At 53.9% G+C, this 23,370-nt stretch overlaps 1 protein-coding gene across 3 annotated transcripts in view; it reads left to right on the top strand.

Moving 5' to 3' along the window:
* Positions 1–16,398: 16,398 nt before the first annotated feature.
* The window catches only part of CEP72 (centrosomal protein 72), a 30,395-nt gene continuing 23,423 nt past the window's right edge, over positions 16,399–23,370 (top strand). For 2 of the 3 annotated variants that reach the window (XR_006382405.1, XM_044234383.1), the window contains exons 1-3: positions 16,399–16,487; positions 21,151–21,278; positions 22,300–22,492. Coding sequence is in view for 2 of the 3 variants with exons in the window: in XM_044234383.1 (XP_044090318.1) it covers positions 16,406–16,487; positions 21,151–21,278; positions 22,300–22,492 (403 nt within the window). In the remaining variant the exon portion in view is untranslated. The remainder of the gene's footprint in view (positions 16,488–21,150; positions 21,279–22,299; positions 22,493–23,370) is intronic. The other variant, XM_044234392.1, reaches the window with a different exon arrangement.

Raw genomic sequence — 23,370 nt, 5'->3', positions numbered from 1 at the left:
CCCTCCCCCAGTTTCGGGTCTCTTCTAATTTGGTTAGTATATATTTTTCTGGGGTCTTTGCCATCCTTTTAGTATTTTATTCTCTCATTCATATATTCTTACCTGGATAAAAGGACAAGGTGGGAAAACTCACCACAAAGAAAAGAACAAGAGGCAGTACTGAAAGCCAGGGACCTCATCAATAGGGATATTAGCAAGATTTCAGACCTAGAGTTCAGAACGACGATTCACAAAGTGCCGGCTGGGCTCTAAAGAGGCGTGGAAGACACTAGAGAAGCCCTTTCTGGAGAAGTAAAAGAACTAAAATCTAACCAAGTTGAAATTCTAAAAAAGCTATTAATGAGCTGCAATCAAAAATGGAGGCTCTTACTGCTAGGATAAATGAGGCAGAAGAGAGAATTAGTGATATAGACCAAATGACGGGGAATAAAGAAGCTGAGCAAAAGAGCGACAAACAACTACTGGACCATGGACCATGAGGGGAGAATTCGAGAGGTAAGTGATACCATAAGATGAAACAATATGAGAATAACTGGGATTCCAGAAGAAGAAGAAAGAGAGAGGGGGGCAGAAGGTATATTGGAGCAAATTATAGTAGAGAATTTCCCTAATATGGCAAAGGGAACAAGCATCAAAATCCAAGAGGCACAGAGAACCCCCCTCAAAATCAATAAAAATAGATCAACAGCCCATCATCTGATAATAAAACGTACAAGTCCTAGTGACAAAGAGAAAATCCTGAGAGCAGCTTGGAACAAGAAGTCTATAACGTACCATGGTAGAAATATTAGATTGGCAGCAGACTTTTCCACAGAGACCTCGCAAGCCAGAAAGAACTGGCATGACATATTCAGAGAACTAAGTGAGAAAAACATGCAGCCAAGAATAGTTTATCCAGCTAGGAGGTCATTGAAAATAGAAGGAGAGATGAAAAGCTTCCAGGACAAACAAAAACTAAAAGAATTTGTAAACACCAACCCAACTCTACAGGAAATATTTAAAGGGGACCTCTAAGCAAAGAGAGAGCCTAAAAGTAGTAGATCAGAAAGGAACAGAGACAATATACAGTAACAGTCACCTTACAGGCAATAGAATGGCACTAAATTCATATCTCTCAATAGTTACCCTGAATGTAAATGGTCTAAATGCCCCAATCAAAACACACAGGTTATCAGAATGCATTAAATAAACAAGACCCGTCAATATGCCTTCTGCAAGAAACTCATTTTGGACCCAACGACACCTCCAGATTGAAAGCAAGTTGGTGGAAAACAATTTAGCATGCTCATGGACATCAAAAGAAAGCTGGGGTGGCAATCCTTATTTCAGATAAATTAGATTTCAAGCCAAAGACTATAATAAGAGATGAAGACAGACACTATATCATACTTAAAGGGTCTGTCCAACAAGAAGTTCTAACAATTTTAAGTATCTATGCCCCTAACATAGGAGCAGCCAATTATATAAACCAATTAATAACACAATCAAAGAAATACATTGACAATAATACAATAATAGTAGGGGACTTTAATACACACACACACACACACACACACACACACTGAAATGGACAGATCATCCCAGCAAAAGAGCAACAAGGAAATAAAGCCCTTAAGTGACACACTGGGCCAGATGGACATCACAGATACATTCAAAATATTCTGCCCCAAAGCAATAGAATATACATTCTTCTCTAGTGCACATGGAACATCTCAAGAATACATCACATCCTAGGTCACAAATCAGGTCTCAACCAGTACCAAAAGACTGGGATTATTCCCTGCACATTTTCAGACTACAGTGCTCTGAAGCTAAAGCTCAATCACAAGAGGAAATTTGTAAATAACTCAAATACATGGAGGCTAAAGAGCATCCTACTAAAGAATGAATGGGTCAACCAGGCAATTAAAGAAGGATTGAAAAAATTCTTGGAAACAAATGAAAATGAAAACATAACTCTTCAAAATCTTTGGGACAGGTGGTCCTGAGAGGAAAGTACATAGCAATACAAGCCTTTCTCCAGAAACAAGAAAGGTCTCAAGTTGACATCTAACCCTACACCTAAAGGAGCTGGAGAAAGAACAGCAAAGAAAGCCTAAACCCTGCAGGAGAAGAGAAATCATAAAGTTCAGAACAGAAATCAATGAAATAGAAACCAAAGAACAGTAGAACATATCAACGAAACTAAGAGTTGTTCTTTGAGAGAATTAATAAGGTTGATAAACCCCTGGCTAGACTTATCCAAAAGAAAAGAGAAAGGACCCAAATTAATAAAATCATGAATGAAAGAGAAGAGATCACAACCAACATCAAAGAAATACAAACAATTATAAGAACATATTATAAGCAACTATACACCAGCAAATTTGACAATCTAGAAGAAATACATACATTCCTGGAGACATATAAACTACCACAACTGAACCAGGAAGAAATAGAAAACCCAAACCGACCCATAACCAGTAAGGAGATTGAAGCAGTCATCAAAAATCTCCCAAAAAACAAGAGCCCAGGGCCAGATGGCCTCCCAGGGGAATTCTACCAAACATTTAAAGAAGAATTAATTCCTAATCTCCTGAAACTGCTCCAAAAAATAGAAATGGAAGGAAAACTTCCAAACTCATGTGATGAGGCCACCATCACCTTGATCCCAAAGCCAGATAAAGACCCTACCAAAAAGGAGAATTACAGACCAATATCCTTGATGAACACAAATACAAAAATTCTCACCAAAATACTAGCCAGTAGGATCCAACAGTACATTCAAAGGATTATTCACCACGACCAAGTGGGATTTATTCCTGGGCTACAAGGCGGATTCAGCATCTGCAAAGCAATCAATGTGATACAATACATTAACAAAGGAAAGAACAAGAACCATGTGATACTCTCAAGAGATGCTTAAAAACCATTTGAGAAAGTACAGCCTCCTTTCTTAATCAAAACTCTTCAAAGTGTAGGCATAGAGGGTACATACCTCAACATCATCAAAGCCATCTATGAAAACCCACCATAAATATCATTCTCAATGGGGAAAAACAGAGCTTTTCCCCTAAGGTCAGGAACACAGCAGAGATGTCCACTACCACCACTGCTATTCAACATAGTACTAGAAGTGCTAGCCTCAGGAATCAGACAACAAAAAGAAATAATAGGCATCCAAATTGGCAAAGAAGAAGTCAAACTCTCACTCTTTGCAGGTGATATGATACTTTCTGTGGAAAACCCAAAAGACTCCACTCCAAAACTGCTAGAACTCATACTGGAATTCAGTAGAGTGTCAGGATAAAAAAATCAATGCACAGAAATTGGTTGCATTTCTATATACCAACAACAAGATAGAAGAAAGAGAACTTAAAGAGTTGATCCCATTTACAGTTGCACCCCAAACCATAAGATACCTAGGAATAAATCTAACCAACAACACAAAGAGTCTGTACTCTGAAGCCATAAAGTACTCATGAAAGAAATAGAGGAAGACACAAAAGAAATGGAAAAACATTCCATGCTCATGGATTGGAAGAACAAATATTGGGGAAATGTCTGTACTACCTAGAGTGATCTACATATTTAGTGCAATCCCTATCAAAATACCATCAACTTTTGTCACAGAAATGGAACTAATAATCCTAAAATTTATATGGAACCAGAAAAGACCCTGAATAGCCAGAGGAATGTTAAAAAAGAAAAGTTAAGTTGATGGCGTCACAATTCCAGACTTCAAGCTCTATTACAAAGCTGTCATCATCAAGACAGTATGGTCCTGGCACAAAAACAGGCTCGTAGATCAATGGAACAGAATAGAAAACCCAGAAATGGATCCTCAACTCTATGGTCAACTAATCTTTGACAAAGCAGGAAAGAATGTCCAATGGAAAAAAGACAGTCTCTTCAACAAATGGTGTTGGGAGGGGGCGCCTGGGTGGCTCCGTGGGTTAAGCCGCTGCCTTCGGCTCAGGTCGTGATCTCGGGGTCCTGGGATCGAGTCCCGCATCGGGCTCTTTGCTCAGCAGGGAGCCTGCTTCCCTCTCTCTCTCTGCCTGCCTCTCCATCTACTTGTGATTTCTCTCTGTCAAATAAATAAATAAAATCTTTAAAAAAAAAAAACAAATGGTGTTGGGAAAATTGGACAGCCACATGCAGAAAAATGAAATTGGACCATTTCCTTACACCACACACGAAAATAGACTCAAAATGGATGAAGGACCTCAATGTGAGACAGGAATCCATCAAAATCCTTGAGAAGAACACAGGCAGCAACATCTTTGACATCAGCTGCAGTAGCTTCTTCCTAGAAACATCGCCAAAGGCAAAGGAAGTAAGGGGAAAAATGAACTATTGGGACTTCATCAAAATCAAAAGCTTTTGCACAGCAAGGAAACAGTCAACAACACCAAGAGACAACTGACAGAATGGGAGAAGATATTTGCAAATGACATATCAGGTAAAGGGCTAGTGCCCAAAATCTATAAAGAACTTAGCAAACTCAACACCCAAAGAACAAATAATCAATCAAGAAATGGGCAGAGGACATGAACAGACATTTCTGCAAAGAAGACATCCAGATGGCCAACAGACACGTGAAAAAGTGCTCCATGTCACTTAGCATCAGGGAAATACAAATCAAAACCACAATGAGATCCCACCTCACACCAGTCAGAATGGCTAAAATTAACAAGTCAGGAAATGACAGATGCTGGCGAGGATGCGGAGAAAGGGGAACCCTCCTACACTGTTGGTGGGAATGCAAGCTGGTGCAACCACTCTGGAAAACAGCATGGAGGTTCCTCAAAATGTTGAAACTAGAGCTTCCCTATGACCCAGCAATTGCACTACTGGGTATTTACCCTAAAGATACAAACGTAGTGATCCAAAGGGGCACGTGCACCCAAATGTTTATAGCAGCAATGTCCACAATAGCAAAACTATGGAAAGAACCTAGATGTCCATCCACAGATGAATGGATAAAGAAGATGTGGTGTATATACACAATGGAATACTTGTCATTTGAATGAATGAATGAATGAATGAAATCTTGCCATTTGAAGTGAGGTGGATGGAACTAGAGGGTATTATGCTGAGTGAAATAATTCCATCAGAGAAAGACAATGATCATATGAGGAATATGATATGAGGAAGTTGAGAGGCAATGTGGGGGGTTTGGGGAGTAGGAAAGGAATAAATGAAACAAGATTGGATCAGGAGGGAGACAAACCATAAGAGAGTCTTAATCTCAGGAAACAAGCTGAGGGTTGTTGGGGAGGCGGGTAGGGAGAGGGTGGTGGGGTGACGGACATTGGAGAGGTATGTGCTATGGTAAGTGCTGTGAAGTGTGTTTAAGTCTGACGGTTCACAGACCTGTACCCCTGGGGCAAATAATACATTACATTTTAATAAAAATAATTTAAAAAAAAGAAAAAATATGTATTAAAAAAGAAAACATGAACAGGATCTTTATGCTGAAAACATAATATGCTGATGGACGCAGGAACAAATGGAATAAGTGAAGAGCTATAACATGCTCATTGACTGGAAGACTTAACAGAGGCAAAAGGTCAATAATGCCCCAAGAGGATGTCTAGACATAATGCAATTCCGATAAAAATCACGGGAAGGTTTTTTTTTTTTTAATAGATGAAAAGGAGCATGTTCTAAAACTTATGTGGCAAGACAAAGGACTAGATCAGCTAAATCAGTTTTGGAAAAGGTGAGCAAGTTTAGAGGGCTCCCATTACCTGATTTCAGGACTTACCGGGAAGGTACTAAGGACAGCGTGGTGTTGGCAAACGGACAGACGTATAAATTACTGGGAAGAAGGAGAGGTTCTAGAAATAGACCCACACAAGTACGGCCCAGTGACTTTCACAGTGAGTGGAGGAAGGGTAGTGTTTCCACCAAACAGTGCAGAAAGCGCCGGAGCGCCACACGCGAGAAGGTCAACGTTGATGAATGCGTCTGCACTGATCAAGAACAATGAACTCAGAATGGATCCTAAATGTAAACGCAAAATGTAAAACTACAACAGTTCAGAGGAAAACAAAGGAGAATGCTTTTTTACTTTGGCTTAGAAATCAAAGTCTCGGACATGGCACAGAGAGCTCACGCCGTCAAAGAGAAGATGGGGAGATGGACCCCACAAGGGTCAGAGCTGAGCTTTACAATACACTGTTAGGAGGCTGAAAAGACAAGGAAGAGGCTAAAGGGAAATCTCCGGGAGCCCGGCGTCCGCACAGCCTTTGTATCGGGAACACCCAAACCAGCCCCGGACACCCAGTAAACAAAGGCAAGAGATGTGAGCAGGCACTTCCCCAGAGAGTTCTGGACAGCAGGTCTGGACACACACGTCTGCACGGCACGATCATCACAACGTGGTTTCACTCTGCGTCCGTCAGCATCGCACAACGGGAGAAGACAAGGCGGGAAGGAAGAAATAGAAAATGCTTGACAGGGCCAAGCTCGGGTGAGCGTGCTGTGCATCTGGAACCGTCATTCGTCCCTCGGTCGCGGGAGCGGACAGGGGGTGCAGCTGCTCGCGAAAAGCGGCAGTTCCTTTCAAAATGAACCTTCACTTGCCTCGTGATTCAGCAGTCCCGTCCCCACACATTCACCCCAGAGAAACGAGAACTCACCTCACAGAAAATTCCATACGCAACTATTTACAGCGGCTTTATTCGTAGTCACCCCAAAATGGGAACAACTGACTTTCTCTCAGTCGGTGAACAGGGCGAGCCGCACGTCCACACCACGGGTACGAGGAGAAGAGCAGGACGAGCCGTCCATTAGCGCAAACGCTGGGACGGAGCCAAGACAGCGGACACGCGCTGAGCGAAGGGGGCAGGTCCAGAAAGGTTCCTCGTTCGGGACATTTCACAAAAGATAGAGATGGAGAAACTGATGAGCGCTCCCAGGAGTTCGGGGCGCAGAGACGTTTGACCCCACGAGGGAAGTTTCCGGAGTGATGAAATTGATTGTTTCTTTTTATTAGGAAAAAGTAAACTTTATGGTGTGTATGTAAATTAGTTAACCGAAATAAAAGGAAAAGGAAACTATAACTCCTTAAAGTTTCAGAAATGTTGCTAATTGCAACTAAGAGCTCAGCCTATACTTTCTCTTTTTTTAAGATTTTATTTATTTCTTTTTGATAGAGTGAGAGAAAGAGAACACAAGTGTGGGGAGGGGCAGAAGGAGAAGCAGACTCCTGGCCAAGAGGGCGCCCAATGCAGGACTCGATCCCAGGACCTTGGGTTCACCACCCAAGCAGAAGGCAGACGCCCAGGGACTGAGCCCCCAGGCGCCCCAGCACCCCGGCCTGTACTTTCAGTTCTCAGTGTGGATCCAGCTTCTCAGTTGACAGATTAGGTTCTGGGTTCAGATTCTGAATCCCGCGTTCTATGTTTAGAATCTCGAACCCGAAACCAGAGTCCAGATTCTGCAGTGGACGCCAGCCCGGCCATTTCAATCATCTGCGGCGGGCTCTTCAGTGCAGAGCCCCACGAACCGTGACTCACAGCAAAACCAAGTCCAGCGCCTGGCTTTCTGAGTCCCCAAAAAGAACCGTTTTTTAATTTTATTTTATCTTTTTAAAGATTTTATTTATTTGTCAGAGACAGAGAGCACTCAAGCAGTGGGGGGGGCAGCAGAGGGAGGAACAGGCCCCCCCGCTGAACAGGGAGCCCGATGCTCTCTCAGGGTCCTGGGATTGTGACCTGAGCCGAAGGCGGGCGCTTCACAGCCGGAGCCACCTGGGCGCCCCCAGTTTTTATCTTTTGAATGGTGACGTAAGCGTCTTTGTCACATCTTCAGCGTGCCCCTCGCCACCGGGCTGAAGTCAGCTCGCCTAGCTCTTAAGGCAACCTTGGCTGATGCCGGCAGGGAGTCCCCGAGGTTGCAGGGTTCCGCGTGGCCTGCAGCCCTTCTGCTGACACTGAGGTCGGTCTGGCAGGATGGAAATTCCCTGGCCTACGTGCGCTTTCCTTGAGTATCTTAATATGTCAGTCCGTTATTTCCTGGCAAAAACAGAGGATGCTCTGGTTTCCTTTCCTTCAGGAGTGACTCGGTCTTGTCTTAGGGCCCAACCGTGTCTTTTTCTGTAGAGGTCATCCGTGTTTCAACTGCCTCAGTGCTGGTCACTCTGGGTCATGCGCCCACTGTTTGATGTCCTCTCCCACTGTGCACCTTGGAGGGCTGTTTCTCCTCCAGCAGAGTCTTCTGGACGGGCCCTTCGTGCTTCGGCTTGCTGCAGGGCTGCGGGCGGCGCTGGGGACGGGCGTGCACGCGAGCGGGCGGGCGGGTGCGGGTCCCGCTGGCCCAGCAGCTCGTCCTCCCGCGCCACCGACGTGCCTCCCGAGGGGGCGTCTCTGGACCTCCCGTGGTCCTGCCTCCACAGCAGCTTCTCCGAGGACGAGGAGTAGTTCCCACTCTCCTGAGTTCAGCGGTCCGACCTCCCAGACCGGAGCCTTCCCTCCGCGGCTGTTCTGGTGCTAAACTGCTTCTTCACAGCTGCCGCCGTTTCCTCACTCCGTGGCTCCTTAGGGAGGATCAGACGGTGGTTTCCATGTGTTTTCTAGCACGGTCTTTGCCGTGCTGACGGCATTGAACGACCCACACCCGTCCGTGAAGGTTGGGAATATCCCACAAACCAGTTCCAAGCTGACCTCAGGCATCACAAGATGAGCCAGTTGAATCCGAGTGATACCAGCCAAGACCACGGATCCAGCGATGAAAGCGCGAGGGACTGCGCCGAGAGCCACGAAAGCCGGAGCCGTCGGCCCGCGCGCGTTCGGTTCTTGTCTGCTCTGCTTCTCCCGGGCTCCACCCAAACCTTCACTTACTCTTCTGATACCTACGCTCATTTCCACACAAGGACACTAAACTCACCGGTTGACTCTGTCTTTTCATTGGTGTCAGTCTCCACCCAGCACACCACGGTCTGGGGCCCCCGCCACATCTTGCTCCCGGAGCTCGCCCCTGCTCGGTCCAGCACGCGCCTCCTCGACACGGTCGCCAGTCGGCCACCTGAGTGACTGATGGACACGCACTTACGCAAACGAAATTCAACAAAACGCGCCATCGGTGTGGTACCCTGTGCGTGCGCACAGACGTGAAGAAAGACCAAACGTGCCAGAAGATCAGGCGGGGAAGTGGATTTCCTGGGGGTCGACGGAGGAAGGCTGCCAGGTAAGAAGTCGGGGTAGGCAGGGTGAGGGTGAGTTCTCGTCTGGCACTTCGGTTTCAGGAGGTGGTTGTGCTGGTCGCCGGGGGCCGGGTTGGTGAGGGAGAGACTGCACGCACGGGCCTGGCCGGCCCACCTGACCCCAGAGCACCTGCGCAGGCCCTCACCTGACTCATCCCTGTGCTTGGACCCTGTCCTGTGCAGCTAACCCCGGTGTGGACAGGTCTTTGCACAAACGCCACCTTCTGGATCAGGTCTATTCTGGGCGTACTGGAAACCGCTCCGTGCCCGGCACCCACGTTCCCGTCCTGTCCACTCTCTTGTACCCATAGCGCAGCTCACCTTGTGCCATACTGCAGCATTCCGCCCGCTCCTGCCTCTGCTCTCTGGAAACGAAGGCCCACTGGGGACCCAGCACCTAGGACGGGCCCTGGAGTGAGCAGGCTCAATAAACATCTGTGGAACGGGTGAACGAAGGCTTCTTCCACAGAAGGAAGGCTTGGCCTCTCTCACCTGCCGTCCACGGGTACCCGCAGCTGCGAAATGGAGAGGCGTCGGCAAGCAAGGTGAGGCAGGGCAGACCTTTCCTGGGACTTCTGTCCCTCATCTCACACCTGCACGGCATGTCGTGCCGCACAGCCCTCCCTGGTTCCGAGGAGAGGGGTGGGCTAGCAGATCCACAGCCGATTTCCAGACACCCGGGAAGTGGGTGAGAACGCATGTGTGTGTCTGCCGGACAGGGCCAGGCCCCACCCACGGTCCAGGTGCGGCCGCCTTGCGGGGACTTCAAAGTTCCAGGGGGAAAGGGCCACGGGGCTACATACAGGTGACTCACTGTTCTGTCTGAAAAATCGACTGGGTCCAGAGTCAAAATATTTATTTAATGAGCAAAAGCGTGCTCCTACCTGATTTTTTAAAGTGTGTTGCTTTTCGCTCCTTGAGACTGAAAAGGGACCTTTGAGCTCTGGAACTGGTTGTTGGAGGTTACATGAGGATAGAGAACAGCGTATAAGCGCAGGAGACAAGGCAGCCTTTTCCTTGGGGTCCTGAGGCAGGTGGCCCCCTGGAGTGAGGGGGCTCCTGGGGGCTCCAACGGGACGCTCCCTGCCCCCCAGAGTTCTCTCTGTCCATCGCAGAGCTGAGTCCCTTTGGGAAGTGTCTTCATTCGCGGCAAAGAGCTGAGGTCTTGAAGCAGAAATGGGTGTGGATCTTGGCAGGTTTCGCTGCCTGTTTGAGACTCGGTTCACTCCCCTGTAAAATGGGCGTGGGACAGTGGGGGCTTCTGCCCCGTGGGCTCCTGGTGGGATCCTCACGGCTACTGACCAAGACAACGTGTGCCCCCGCCGGCTGTGGCACAGCCCCGGGGAGTCTGACCCTGTCAGGGCCTCTTCTCCGCCACGTGGGTGAGGCTTTCCTCTGAGGAGCCCATCCCAAGATTGGTCTCGCCGCCCCGTGTCCTGGGACACCCGCCTGGGTGTGTGGTGTCCCCACGCTGCCCCGGCTCTCCTGACCCGTGGGAGGGTGCAGCGCCCTGGGACAGCGTCTGAGCAGCTCACCTGGACAAGAGCCCTGCAGAGCCGTGTCCTTGAAAACAAAGGCAACTGGCCGCCCTGGGAGCTCAGGTAAAATATTTCACATCTGTGAACATCAATTTTCTGCATAGGAGAGGCTTGATCAAGGTGATTGCTAAGGCTGGTTTGTGTTTGAACTTGCTGCTAAGTTTGCCGTGTGTGTCCGTGAGGTCCCCGTGGCTGCTGTGACAGGTCAGCACGCGCTGAGGGGCTCAACACAACACACATCTCCACTCACGCTCCCGCTCCGGGCCTGAGGACTGAGCTCAAGTCTCCGGCAGGACTGAGCCACCTCTGGAGGGGCTGGGAGGGTCCCTCCTGCCTCCCCCAGGCGCTGGGGTCCCAGGGGTCCCTCATCGTGTGGGGTGCGGGGGGCGTCTCTCTGTGTGCCTTCTTTTCTGCTTCTGTGTGATTGCATGTGGGCCCCTGGAGAACCCGGAGAACTTCCTCTCAGGAGCCTTAGACTCTGTTCGCTGTAGACCGCCGGGGCTCTGGGGGGCGCGGGTTCTGTCAGGGGGACGGGGGACAGGGCTTCTAGTTCCATAAAATGTTCTCTAAAGGCCCTCTCTGGTGCGCACTCTGAGGTACACAGTAAGACCTTGCACTTCTGTCGGATTTTCTGTACAGTCCGTGCGGCGGTGAGCGTAGGCCCGGCCGGTCGGCGGCGTTTGCTTTAGCTGGTCGTGGCGCACTGGGAAGGGCAGGAGGCCTGGCTGTTGGAACGTCCCCACTCAGCAGCTGGGAAACCAGTCAATCCGGTTCCAAGCTTCTGTTTGTTCTTGGCCTCATCTGCTCCATCATCTATGCAAGCCTCCGGGTCCGGCCAGGCCAGACCCACCCTGGACAGCCCGCAGCAGGAGGGACGGCCCACCCCATCGGACCCTCCCTCTGGCTGAGCCTTGGGACACAGGAGTTCCTGTCGCTCCCCACCGCTCTGCTGGTGGTGCTCAGCTCTGCGCCCCTCCGCTGGGAGCGTGTCCCCTCCAGGCAGGAAGGGAGCACCTCCCCCATGTGAGGCCGTCTCAGGAACACACGGGGGCACAGCCTGGGCCGCACGCGGGTCCTCTGCGATGGCAGGGGGGTTGCCCGGGGTGGCGGCAAGTCACCGAGCACCCGTTCTCCCCGGTAGCCAGGAGGCTGGAGCCTAGGTCGGGCACGTCCGCCGCGCGATCCGCTCTCCTCATTGTCCCAACTCCAGGCACCAGCGCTATGTTCCGGGCAGGGGAAGGAGGGCAAGGCATCTGCCACCCACATTTACTCTTTTTTCTAGAAAATCAAAACTTGACCCCCAAATGCCCCAGAAAGTCAGTGTCCGGCGGACTTGTCGGCCGCCGGAAGTGTCCTGCCGTCGATGTGGAGAGCTTCTGTGCCGTCGCCGATGGAGAACTGAAGACGCAGGGACCCCCGATTCCCTCAAAATCCCGCTGAATATTGTAGAGCCGGGGAAATCTGGGGCTCAGCTGGCAGCTTGCCCTGGCCACACAAGCTCGCGGGCCTGCCACGGCACCTGGCTGGTACACAGGCCGGCCGACCCGCTGCTCAGCAAGGGGGACGGTCCCCGCAGCCCGCCACCAGCTGCGTTGCGCAGCAGGAACGCCTTTCTGTCACAGCAGCGCTCCTGCTCTCTGTGCTGCCCATGTCCCGGCACATGGGCCACAAAAAGGGGCAGCACCTGACTTTGCTCCTTGGGTCTCTTAAGCTCTGCCGTGTGATGGCTCTGAACCCAACAGGGACCCGTGTCCGGCATCAGGCAGCGTGGCGCAGGGATCTGCCTGCCCCTGCCGGCCGGGGTGGCCGACGCCTGGAGCAGATAGGGCTGGCTGACCTCGGCTCCTGGGTGAAGGACCAGGATGGCAGGGGTGCTCTGTGTGGCCAACACCCCGCCTGGTCCAGAGGGACCCTGAACCCTGTGCTCACTAGAGCCTCAGAGGCAGGCAGCAGGCTGCAGTTCCCCAGACCTGATGCAGGGGGTTATACCTGAGGTCTGTCCCTCACTCGGCCCTGCACCTCCTCCTGGCAGTTAAGCAGGAGAGCAGGAAGTGGGGGGGGGGCAGGGGTGGGCACGGGGGCAGCTCCCACTTGGAAGACGCTAGGTGCACGGCAAGACACAGGTGCCGTGGTTGTGGGATGCTGCGTCCTGGGAGTGGACATGGCTGTCCCAGAAGGTGGACAGGGCCCCTGGCCTCCAGGTGAGGGTCATGGCTCAGAGGCCTGAGGGGCTTGCGGGCCTTCCCTATGAGGTGACTGCTGCTTTGCCCCACACTGTGCCAGTGCACATAGACCCTGTTGTCTCGGGTCCCCACTTCCAGGGCGAACTGGAAGGCCCCTCTTTCTGAGAAATCTCGGGTTTTAGGTGTTGGCAACTGTAGTGAATGGCGGCTCCCTTTTCCTCTCTCTCCCTGACCGGCGCAGAGGTGACTCGGGGACATGGAGCACCCCCTCATGGATGGAGATGGGGGCTGGGGGACACTTGCTGGGCTCCGGGGGTAGAGCGTGGAAACAGGGGTCTCAGGCAGGACACAGACAGGAACCCATTCCGCCCGGGCTCGTGGGAGCTGAGCCGCTGCTGGGCGTCGGGTCTGGGTGCTCATCAGCCATGCTGAGCTCTCCTGCCTCAGGATTCCCGCCGTGTGTCCTGCAGGCCTCGCATCTTACCTGACCCCTGATCAGATCAACTCTTGACAGACGTTCACACGCTCCCAGGTGAGACAGAGCCCTGCCTCCACCTCCCCAGGGTGGACCCGCCTGCCCCTTCCGGCTTCCTTTACGTTCCGTACAGATGCTGGTGTCCTAGCCCCGGCGTTGTGAGACACCCAGGGTCCTTACAGCCCATGATGGGCGGTCTCCAGCTGAGTGCCGTCAGGACTCCTGCAACAGGACCAGAACCCCACGGTCCCAGGAGGGTACCCTAGAGCTGCAGGTCCGGCCAGCAGGGGCCCGGCACTACCCACTCTGAACTCTCACCTTCCCAGAAACGGGGGGCAGAATCACTTACCAAAGACACGCGGAGTCCGCACAGCTGGACTTGCTCCTGGCCCGGGGCCGACGCCGCCCCAGCCTGACCCCTAGCCCGCCAGGAGACCCCCCAACTCCTCGTCCACACCGCTGGCGACGCTGCACCGACAGAAGGGGTGGCACCAGCCCATTCTCTGCGTGAAGATTTGCCAGGTATGAGGTCAGGGTGCTCTCGTGAGCCCCCAAACCACCCCTGAAAACCATGACTGTGGATCTGACAACAGTGGAAGTAACAGGGTGCCGGCTGGATGGAGAGGACACACCGCCCGGCAGCTGGCAGAACGCCCCAGGAGCACACGGGGAGCATCCCCCAGCCGCTCGTGGTTCCCTGCGCTGGGCTGAGCTCCCCCTTGGGGCAAAATGGGAAACTGCCCCCTTTTCCCCTGGAGCACATTGCAGGCCTGCTTCAGCCCTCACCCCTGCCTGGGCAAGGACTACCATAGTTTAGGTCTCAGGCTACCAGCACCCATGGGAATCCTCAAGCTGCCCAGCCCTCCGGACGTGGGCCCACCCTCCAGTTCCTCTGTCTCCTTCTCTGGCCTCCTCCCTAGGGATGAATGACACTTTGGTTGTTGCGTGTAGTTTGGAGATTGAGGCTAAGAGGCCTGGAAGCCTTCCTGGAATGTTCTAGAAAGCTGTGGAAGGCTGCATGCAGTGGGGAGCTTGGTGTGCAGGAGGGGCTCTCCACTGCTATGTCCAGTGCATGGCCACCCAGGCTCCCCCAAAGCTTCTCCATGAAGCCCCCTGCACCAGCCACAAGCACCTCTCCAAATTTTAAGCTCCTAGGGCGGTTGGGACCACAGGAGGAGCTGGATAAAGGCACCCGCAGGGTTCAAAGGCAGTACCTGGTGGTCATCTGGGTGGGCAGGTGCTGAGCTGGGAAGGGGTGTGTTTCTTCGGTGGGTCTCACATACCTGTCAAAGACCCAGTCCAATGCAATCAGCTATGACAGGACCCAGGAGAGGATGCCATGGGGCTTTGGGCTGTCCCCTTGGGGTGGGGTGGGGCTGTCTGAGCCAGGGGCTGAGACTCTTCCCGGATCCCCACTCCCCTCCAGTGCCTTCCTGCTCCCTGGTTGCCTGGGGCCAGCTCCCAGTGCCAACATTCCTGGCTTGCTTCAAAGCAGTTCAAAAGGAACTCCAAAATAATACCCCCCTAGATTTATACCCATAAACAAACGGAGGCAGGTGGAAAGTCCAGAACAGAAGATGGGTCAAATAAACCTGGGTTTAATTCAGTATCTATATGACCATTAAAAATGATGTTTGAAAAATGATGGTGAAGAATATTTAGTCACATAGAGTTCATGCAGAGTAAAAAATAGATATGTATCTGCCTGAGAGCGGTCAGCACGATCTCACTGTCTTTGAGTATATACAGGTTTGGGAAACACACTTGCGGGATCCATGTTAAAGTGTTAACCTCAGTCTTTGTTCTCCGGTATTTTGCATCTTTCCTGCAATGAATATGCAATACCTTAAGAAGCAGAAAACATGATTTTTGAAGTTCTATTGGCACTTCTATCGTAACAGAAACATTGACTCTGTGTGGTGCTGTCCCACGGGGCAAGTGCAGAGGTCCCCACCCACCCGAACTGACCGCTGGGAGAGCCAGAAGCGCTGGGTGTCCTGGCTGTGCCCTGACCAGCTACTTCGCTCTGCTGGGAGCCAACGGAAGCCTTTTGCTTGCCTCTGTAGGCTTCTAAAGCCAGGCTGTCGGGTCAGTTTCTAAGTTTCTTGCCTGCACAAACTTCCATTCAGCAGACCTGGTGTGGGGCCCCCGCGGGGCCTGGGACGTGCCCAAGTCCGTGGAAAGGGAAGCACAGGCAGCACTGGAGTGACATCTTGGTCAGTTATGGGACACTCCCGAAGCAGGCTTGCGAGTCCCCATAAACGCTGAGCAGGAGGAGGGCCCACGGAGGCCAGGCTTGAAGCCCTGCCCCGCCTAGCAGAGTTGGGGTACCCTGCACCCCTTTGGGCTGTGCGCACCCCCCACCCCTCCACTATACCTCCTGCCTCTAACCCCGCTGGAAGCCTCCAGTGCCCACACACCCCTTACCTCCACCCTCCACCCCCTATGCTACCACCCAGGCAGGGACATGCCAGGTGACTTTGCTGATAGGCTGGTGACATCTGGGGTGAAGGGTAGCAGGGGTGTCTCCTGCTCCAGACAGCAGCAGATGGGGAGGCAGGCGTGACCGCACGGTTCAGGCTGGTTGAGGCACATTCGGACACGGACGGGGTCTTCCCTGAACCCTACAGACCTCAAGTGCTGCTCACAATGCTCCATAAAGGTCCTAGAGGGACGCGCCTGCCACCGACTGTGGTCAGCGGGCGTGCCCCACGCTCGGGCCCCAGACTTCACGGGCCGCCTCCGAGTGACCCCGCGTGTGGGGTCCCGGGTGAGGCAGGGAACCCACGGGCTGGCGGGCTTTCCCGGGGGACAGCACCCCTCCCACTGAGGGCAGAGGACCGCTGGAGTCTGGCAGGCCCACCCGAAGGCCAACGCCGGCTTCGACTCGCCCCGCCCACCGGTCCGGACCCCGCCCACGGCCCGGACCCCGCCCACCGGCCCGGACCCCGCCCCTCGCGGCTCGGCCGCGGCCCCACCGCGCAGGCGCCAGCGCAGGTGCCTGTCGTTTGAAAGTATGGCGCCCGCGGGCCCGCGGCTGGTGCTGTGTGAGGAGAAGATCCGGGAGAAGAGCGGCCTGGCGCCTCACCACGACCTGGGTGCGCGGCGGGGGCGGGCCGGCGGAGGGTGCGAGCTTCCCGCCGCGGCGTCCGCAGACGGGGTCGGGCCAGAGCGCGCCGTCCCGACCGCGCCCTCCCGAACCGTCGAAGGCGGGGGGCGGGGCAGAGGGGTCCGCGGGGCACCGGGGGCCCGAGGGGGGCCGGGGGTCGCGGGCGGCGGGGCCCGGAGTGGGGCCGGGGTCGCGGTGGGGGCGGGGACAGGGGGCCTAGCGGGGGCCCCCGGGGCGGGCGGAGCCGAGAGAGTCCGCGGGTTTTCTTTTATTTAAAACGTGTTTTCAAGACGCTCTGCCGGGGAGGCGGAGCGGAGCGGCGACGAGCGGCGACCTCCGAGCCCCGGGAGCGCCCGCGCGGACTCCACCGCGGACCCTGAGGTCGGGCCCGAAACGCCGAGCCTCCCGCACGTCCCGCACGCGCTCCACCCCGGGAGGCGGTTCCGGGCGGCGCCTCCAGGGGTGCGGCCGCGGGGCTCCTGGGTCGCGGGGCTCCTGGGTCGCGGGCTCGGGGCGATCCGGGGCCCTGCGGTGTGTGCGCGGCGGACCGGGCGGCCCCGGTTTCCTCGGGCTCGGCGCGCGCGGGAAGCGGTGGGACTGCCCTGGCGGACTCTCCCCGGCAGCCGCGGGGCCCCCGGAGCGGCCTGTCCCTGCGGCGCCCCGAGGGCACGTGTCGCTTGTCCGCCGGGGGACGCGCTCGTCCCGCGTCCTTCTGGGCTGGGGGTTGTGGCGGGCGCTGGGACCGACCCTCGGGAGAAAGCGTGCGCCCGGGTTCGCCGCTCCGAGTCCGGAGGTCGGTCGTGCCGTCCGCGGAGGCCTGGGAGACGCCTGCGACCGGCCCCGGGGATGCGTGTGTCCCCGTGTCGCTAGCCGGAGACGCCACGGGCTCCGCGTCCGTTGCCGCGCACTCCGCGCGGGTTTTACCCTGGAGAGGGGACGCGGAGGGGAGGGCAGCGCCCAGCGCAGGGCCGGAGGGGCCCGACCCGCCACCCTGAGACCCGAGCGCAGCGGTCACCCCGCGGGCGCTCCTGCTTGGGTAGGGTCCGGCGCTGAGAGGGCGACGGCGACGCAGGCCTGCGGTTTCCCGCCTGGACACCGGGGCACCGGGGGCCGTGACGTCAGCCGCGCTCACGCGTTGTGTTACCTGCTCGTTAGCTCGGCGGTGCCGAGAGCTTTCCCGGAGGCGGCCTCTGCGACCGGTGCGCTCTTGGGGGGGGTGTCTCCCCGTGTGTTTGGAGATTTTCTTTTCTTGCGTGTTCCTGGTTGTAGTGTGATTCTGTGTGTAAGTCCGTCGAGGTGTGTTTTCGGTTCAGCGTCCCAGTGCTGGTGCATGGTCCAGGTGCGCTCTCGGGGCGCCTGGAGTTTCCCGCAGATGTGGATGGGATCCGCTGGCTGAATATGAGCTGATTCTTCTGGGCCCTGGTTGGTTTCCCGCGGGGGCCGCTGTCCTGATGCAGGGCAGGGGAGGGTGGCAGCCCCGGACCGGAGCCTGAATTGGTCGGTGCCTCCTCCACGTAGGTGTTGGGAGCTGAGCTGTCTGAAGCCGGGTGCGCGGGGACGTGGAGAGAGCCCCGCCAGCCGTGGTGCTCCCCGTTCTCCCTGGTGATGTTCGTGCTGCGGCGTCAGCTCCTGTAGCTGCTCCCTTTGCTTTGCTTCCTTTGGTTCCACTTTTCAGGGCACCTCTGTCCCCATCTATGTCCCTTTCACTGAAGCCTAACCCGTGGCACTGTTTGAAATGAGGTTCTTGTAGGCAGTGGGTGGCGGGTTCATTTTTAGTGACCCTGCCAATCTGTGTTCTATGTCCTTAAACCTTTCCGTTAGGTGTGTTGTTGGTGCGGGACAGCTGAGCCTTGTATCGTTTGTTTCCCGTTTCCTGCCTTCCTGGGGCTGGACTGGTTTCTTCGTTTTCCGTTTTGAGTGATCTATCATATTTTTGAGCTTACCTCTTTGTAGAGTGTGTGGGATGGTTGCTTATAAATGACAGTGTATTTGTGTAACTGAACACAGTCTGCTTGTGTGGACATTCTACCCCAAAACGTAGAAACTTTATAAGCAATGTTTCTTTTTTTTTTATCTTTTATAATTTAGTTGTCTGAAGCATTTTCTCTGGGTACCTTGAAAACCACATTAGTTGTTTCTCCTTTTCTTTTACAGTCATCCAACATTTTAAATAACTAGAGGAAACTTTTACTACATGTTTACCTGTTTCGTTATTCTTTCTTCATTTCTGATGCTTCGGGTTTCCTTCCTCTGTCCTTCCTTCGTGTTGGAAGCGTTTTCTGTAGCAGTTGCCTCGGGACGGGTGTGCTGGTGTTTCTGCATTTGAAAACACCGTAGGTCACCTCAGTCCCTAAGACTGTTTTTGGTGGATACAGAGTTCTGGGTTGAACGTTCTGTTCCTTCAGCACTTGGGAAATGCGGTGCCCCTTCCTTCAGGCCTCCTTGGTTCTGAAGCATAGTCCCCTGTCCTGTGAGCAGTTTTCTCTGCCAGTAATGCCTTTTCTGGTTGCTTTCGAGATTCTTCCACTGTTCTCAGTTTTTAGAAGTTTATTTCTGATGTATCTGGGCTTTTTTTTTTTTTTGGTCTTTATTCTGTTTGGGGTTTTCTCAGATATTTGAATATGCACCTGTATGTCCTTTGCCAAATTTGGTAAGTTTTCAGCTATTATTTCTTTAATTGTTAAAATTTTTTCCTCTTTGTCATACTTTCCCTTCTTGGAACTCTAATTGGAACTGCACTGGGACCTGTTGTGACAGGAATGTTAGATCTTTTTCTGCGGACCCTGAGGCTCTGCTCTTTTTATTTTATTTTTTTTAAGTGTTTTCTCTCTGCTGGTCAAGTAAAACAATTTCGATCAATATGTTGCTGCATTTACTCTGGATTTTGGCTTCTGTCGTCTCCCTCCTGTTACCAAGCTGCTTCTGCACAGTGTCTTTGATTCACTTATTGTACTTCACGTTTCTGAAATTGCTGTTTGTTTTCTTTATGTCTTCTGCTTTTTAGCCAAGACTTCCTATTTATCATTTGTTTCAAGAATGTTGATCATTGTTCATTGAACTATTGCTTTAAAATTCTTTTTTTTTTTAAGATCTTATTTATTTATTTGACACAAAGAGACAGAGATCACAAGCAGGCAGAGAGGCAGGCAGAGAGAGGGGGAAGCAGGCTCCCCGCGGAGCAGAGAGCCTGATGCGGGGCTCGATCCCAGGACCCTGAGATCATGACCTGAGCCAAAGGCAGAGGCTGAACCCACTGAGCCACCCAGGCATCCCTTTAAAGCCACCCAGGCGCCCCTGCTTTAAAATGCTTTTTTTTTTTTTTTTAAGTATTTATTTATTTATTTGTCAGAGAGAGAGAGTGCGCACAAGCAGGCAGAGAGGCAGAGAGAGGGGGAAGCAGGCTCCCCGCGGAGCAGAGAGCCCGATGCGGGACTTGATCCCAAAACCCTGGGATCATGACCTGAGTCAAAGGCGAGGCTTAACCCGCTGAGCCACCCAGGCATCCCTTTAAAATTCTTGTTAAAAAGTTCTGACTCTTGTCATTTCTGTGTTGGTGTCTGTTGATTGTTTTTCCTCATTCGAATTGAGATTTTTTTTTTCAGTTTTTGGTCATTTTGTATTGAGTCGTGGACATTTTGGGTATTAAGAGGCTGTTTCTTTTGTAAATCTCATTGCAGTGTTGGCACTGAGCGGGTGCTGCCTCACTGCGGAGGTGGCGGCCAGCTTCCTGTCACATACACACTCCACGCATGCCTGTGGGCCACCCGGGGTAGGCGTCGGGGTCCACTCATGCTTTCTCGGTGCCATCCACGGTGCAAGGCAGATGTATGGTGCATTTTTTTACTGGGTGTTGAGCTAGTGTGGGGCTCACGTCAGGATCCTGTGCTGCAAGGCGCCCATCCCCGTCCTTCTTCCATGGCCCAAGGGCTTACCCTTCTGTGCTAGTCAGAGTCCATGGATCGTCTGGGTTGCCAGCTTCGTTGGCCCTCAGACTGGGATGTGTGGACGACAAAATAGACCAACGCAGGGCCCTCACTGCTTGATGGTTTTCTGGAGGGCCCTAGACAGTGGGGCTCCCGTTCCCCACCCTCCCGAGGGGTCTGGTGCTTGTTTCATACCTTGGTTTCCAGGGAGTTAGGCATAGGACATGAATAGAAGTAGGGTGAAATGGGTCTATTCTGTCTTGTGTGGAACTGGAGGCCCACAAATCAATTTTAAGTTTGACTGAGATGTGTTTTAAAACATAAGTATTCCTGAGGAAGTATTGATGTGCCTAGACCCAAACTGTCTTTTTGATTACAGAAACTTATTATTGTAGCGACATTTACTTACTGGCTGCGCGTTGAGTGTGCCACGCAGAGGATGACCGTGCCCTCGTGTGTAAGTGGCACGGACTAGGCAGGCTAGCTAACCAGTGGGCTTCTGATCGGGACCCCTGAGTGGAGGCCACGCAGGCCTGGGCTGAGCAGCCAGGAGTCAGAGTAAGAGCCCGGCTAGGAGGGCCTTGCTGGTGGGGGTGCGGTCTGACAGGGGAAGCAGGGGTGTGGGGAGCAGGGCAAGGGCTCAGAGACATTTTGGGCATAAATAAGCGGAAACCTTGAGTGCGATTCTTTAATATCACCGTTGAGTTAAAAGTAATTTTCTGTTCTTAGCGGAGCTCCAGTCATTGTCTATTCCCGGAACTTACCAAGAGAAGATTACTCACCTGGGAACGTCTCTGGTGAACCTAACGGGTCTGAAGTCCCTAGACCTCTCACGCAACTCCTTGGTGAGTCTAGAGGTAAGTTTTAAGTTTGTTTCTCCAAAGACAACTTACTGTTGTCAAGAGCAGTGCAAAGTACGTTTATAGTAAAAAATTCCATCTGTAGGGCGCCTGGGGGGCTCAGCGGGTTAAAGCCTCTGTCTTCGGCTCAGGTCATGATCTCAGGGTCCTGGGATCAAGCCCCGCATCGGGCTCCCTGCTCAGCGGGGAGCCTGCTTCCCCCTCTCTCTCTGCCTGCTTGTGATCTCTCTCTGTCAAATAAATAAAGTCTTAAAAAAAAAAAATCTGTCTTACACCTGCACTTACCTGTAGGCTGTATACTTGGGCCTGATTACAGGTGGTGTTTTTCTTGTGCATCTCATTACGTCTTTAAACTATGTGGACAACCAGAAGTCCTATCTCTGATGAAGACGATTGCATCTTTAAGGGAGCTAAACTAGGGCCCAAAAGACTGTTGTGTGTGCCTGTCTGCGCTGCGTTTCTCTTCATCCACATTCGACGCTCACATCTGTTTATCATCTGCCTGCTGGTGGCCTCAAACCCTGGAGTGGCAGAGCCACGGGCGTGGGGCTTCCCGCAACGCTCCTGACGTGGCGGGCGCTTGGCCTGCTGAGCAAGGAAGAAGCCGCCGGCTGATGGCAGCGCGGGACGTTGTGGGAACGCTGCCCGTGACTTCATGGAGAAGAGGCTCCTGCCGCCCTTGGTAGAGAGAGCCCCCCCGGCACGGGGCTGGGAACCTGCCCAGGGTCCCCCCTCCGGGCGCCGGCTGTCCCTGTCTGTGCGGTGTGAGCGCCGAGTGCAGGCGACGGTGACAAGCCGGTGGAAGCGGGCCGTCCCCGGTGCTGTCCGGGCTCCGTGCACGTGGCCTTCCGCAGCCGCTGGCCGCTCCCTGCGTGGGAGCCGCGGGCTGCCTCCTGGAGCACGCCCGTCTCTGTGCTCTTCCTGCCAGCCGCCCGTGGCCATGGCCGTGGCCGGTGCGTACCACGCCTGGCTCACTGCGGCTGAGCGTGAGCTCACTGTGCCTTCGTCCCGTTGGCAGGGTGTCCAGTACCTGACCGCGCTGGAGAGCCTCAACCTCTACTACAACAGCATCTCCTCGCTCGCCGAGGTGCTGCGGCTCCACTCCCTGCCGGAGCTCGCCGATGTGGACTTCCGGCTGAACCCCGTGGTGAAAAACGAGGCCGACTACCGCCTCTTCGTCGTGCACATGCTTCCGAAGCTCAGGCAGCTGGGTAGGTGCCGCGGCCTCGCTCACGGCAGCGCTGAGCGGCGACCTGCGCGCTCCGCTCCCTGGTTGCGCCCGTGTCTCGCCGGCTGGGTGTTGTGGGGCGCTGCCTGGAGCAGGGCGGGGAGCTCTGGCCACAGACACCTGCCCGGGGCGGCCAGGAGCGCGGTGGTGGGGGAGGGGCGGGCAGGCTGCTCTGTCACTTTCTGGCCCTCCACATTGTCACTGACTGGCCTGGACATGCTCTCTAGAATCCGGTGGCGTTTCCTTGCCGGGCTGCCTGGGCTTCATCTTAGGCGGTTGGATTCTTCCTGGTTTCACGTCCTCTTGGAAGGGCAGGTAGAGGAAGAGAAGTTCGTGTGTCACACCGTCCCCCAGATGATAGGGACGGGAGAGTGAGGCTCTGTTGGCAGGTAGAGCTGCCCACTGGCTTAGTCACCCGTGTCCCTCAAAGAAACAGGTCTGTGTCAGGCCGCGGGACAAGCTTCCAGGGAGCCGGCCGGCCACGCCCGGGGGAGGGTCATGCTTACAGAAGCCATGGTGGTGCCTCCCCAAGCCCTTCCTGGTTACCAGGAGTTGTTTTCGTCATGAGCGTTGTGGCTGTTGGCACTGCCGGTGCCCACCTTGTGTCGCCGCACCCGTGAGAGCGTGGCGTGTGAGCCCAAGGGCACGCTGAGCACGGAGGAGGGGCTGGCTTAGAGCCCGGGCCCCTCAGTCTGCCGTGTGAACGGGGTAGTAAGTGCCGAGCAGTGGCGGAGTTGGCACGTCCCCGTGAAGGACAGTGTTGCTCTGTGTCCTTAGAGATCACAGTGTGTCCTCAGGCCTGAGGGCCAGTTTATGCCGGTGAGGCTGGGGGCGTTCGGGCGTCTCCGTCCTCTGGGAGCT

The sequence above is a fragment of the Neovison vison genome, chromosome 1 (assembly GCF_020171115.1).
Source record: "Neovison vison isolate M4711 chromosome 1, ASM_NN_V1, whole genome shotgun sequence".
NCBI lineage: Eukaryota > Metazoa > Chordata > Mammalia > Carnivora > Mustelidae > Neogale > Neogale vison.
Note: the sequence above shows the minus strand (reverse complement) of the source record. Positions and strands in the feature narration are given on the sequence as shown.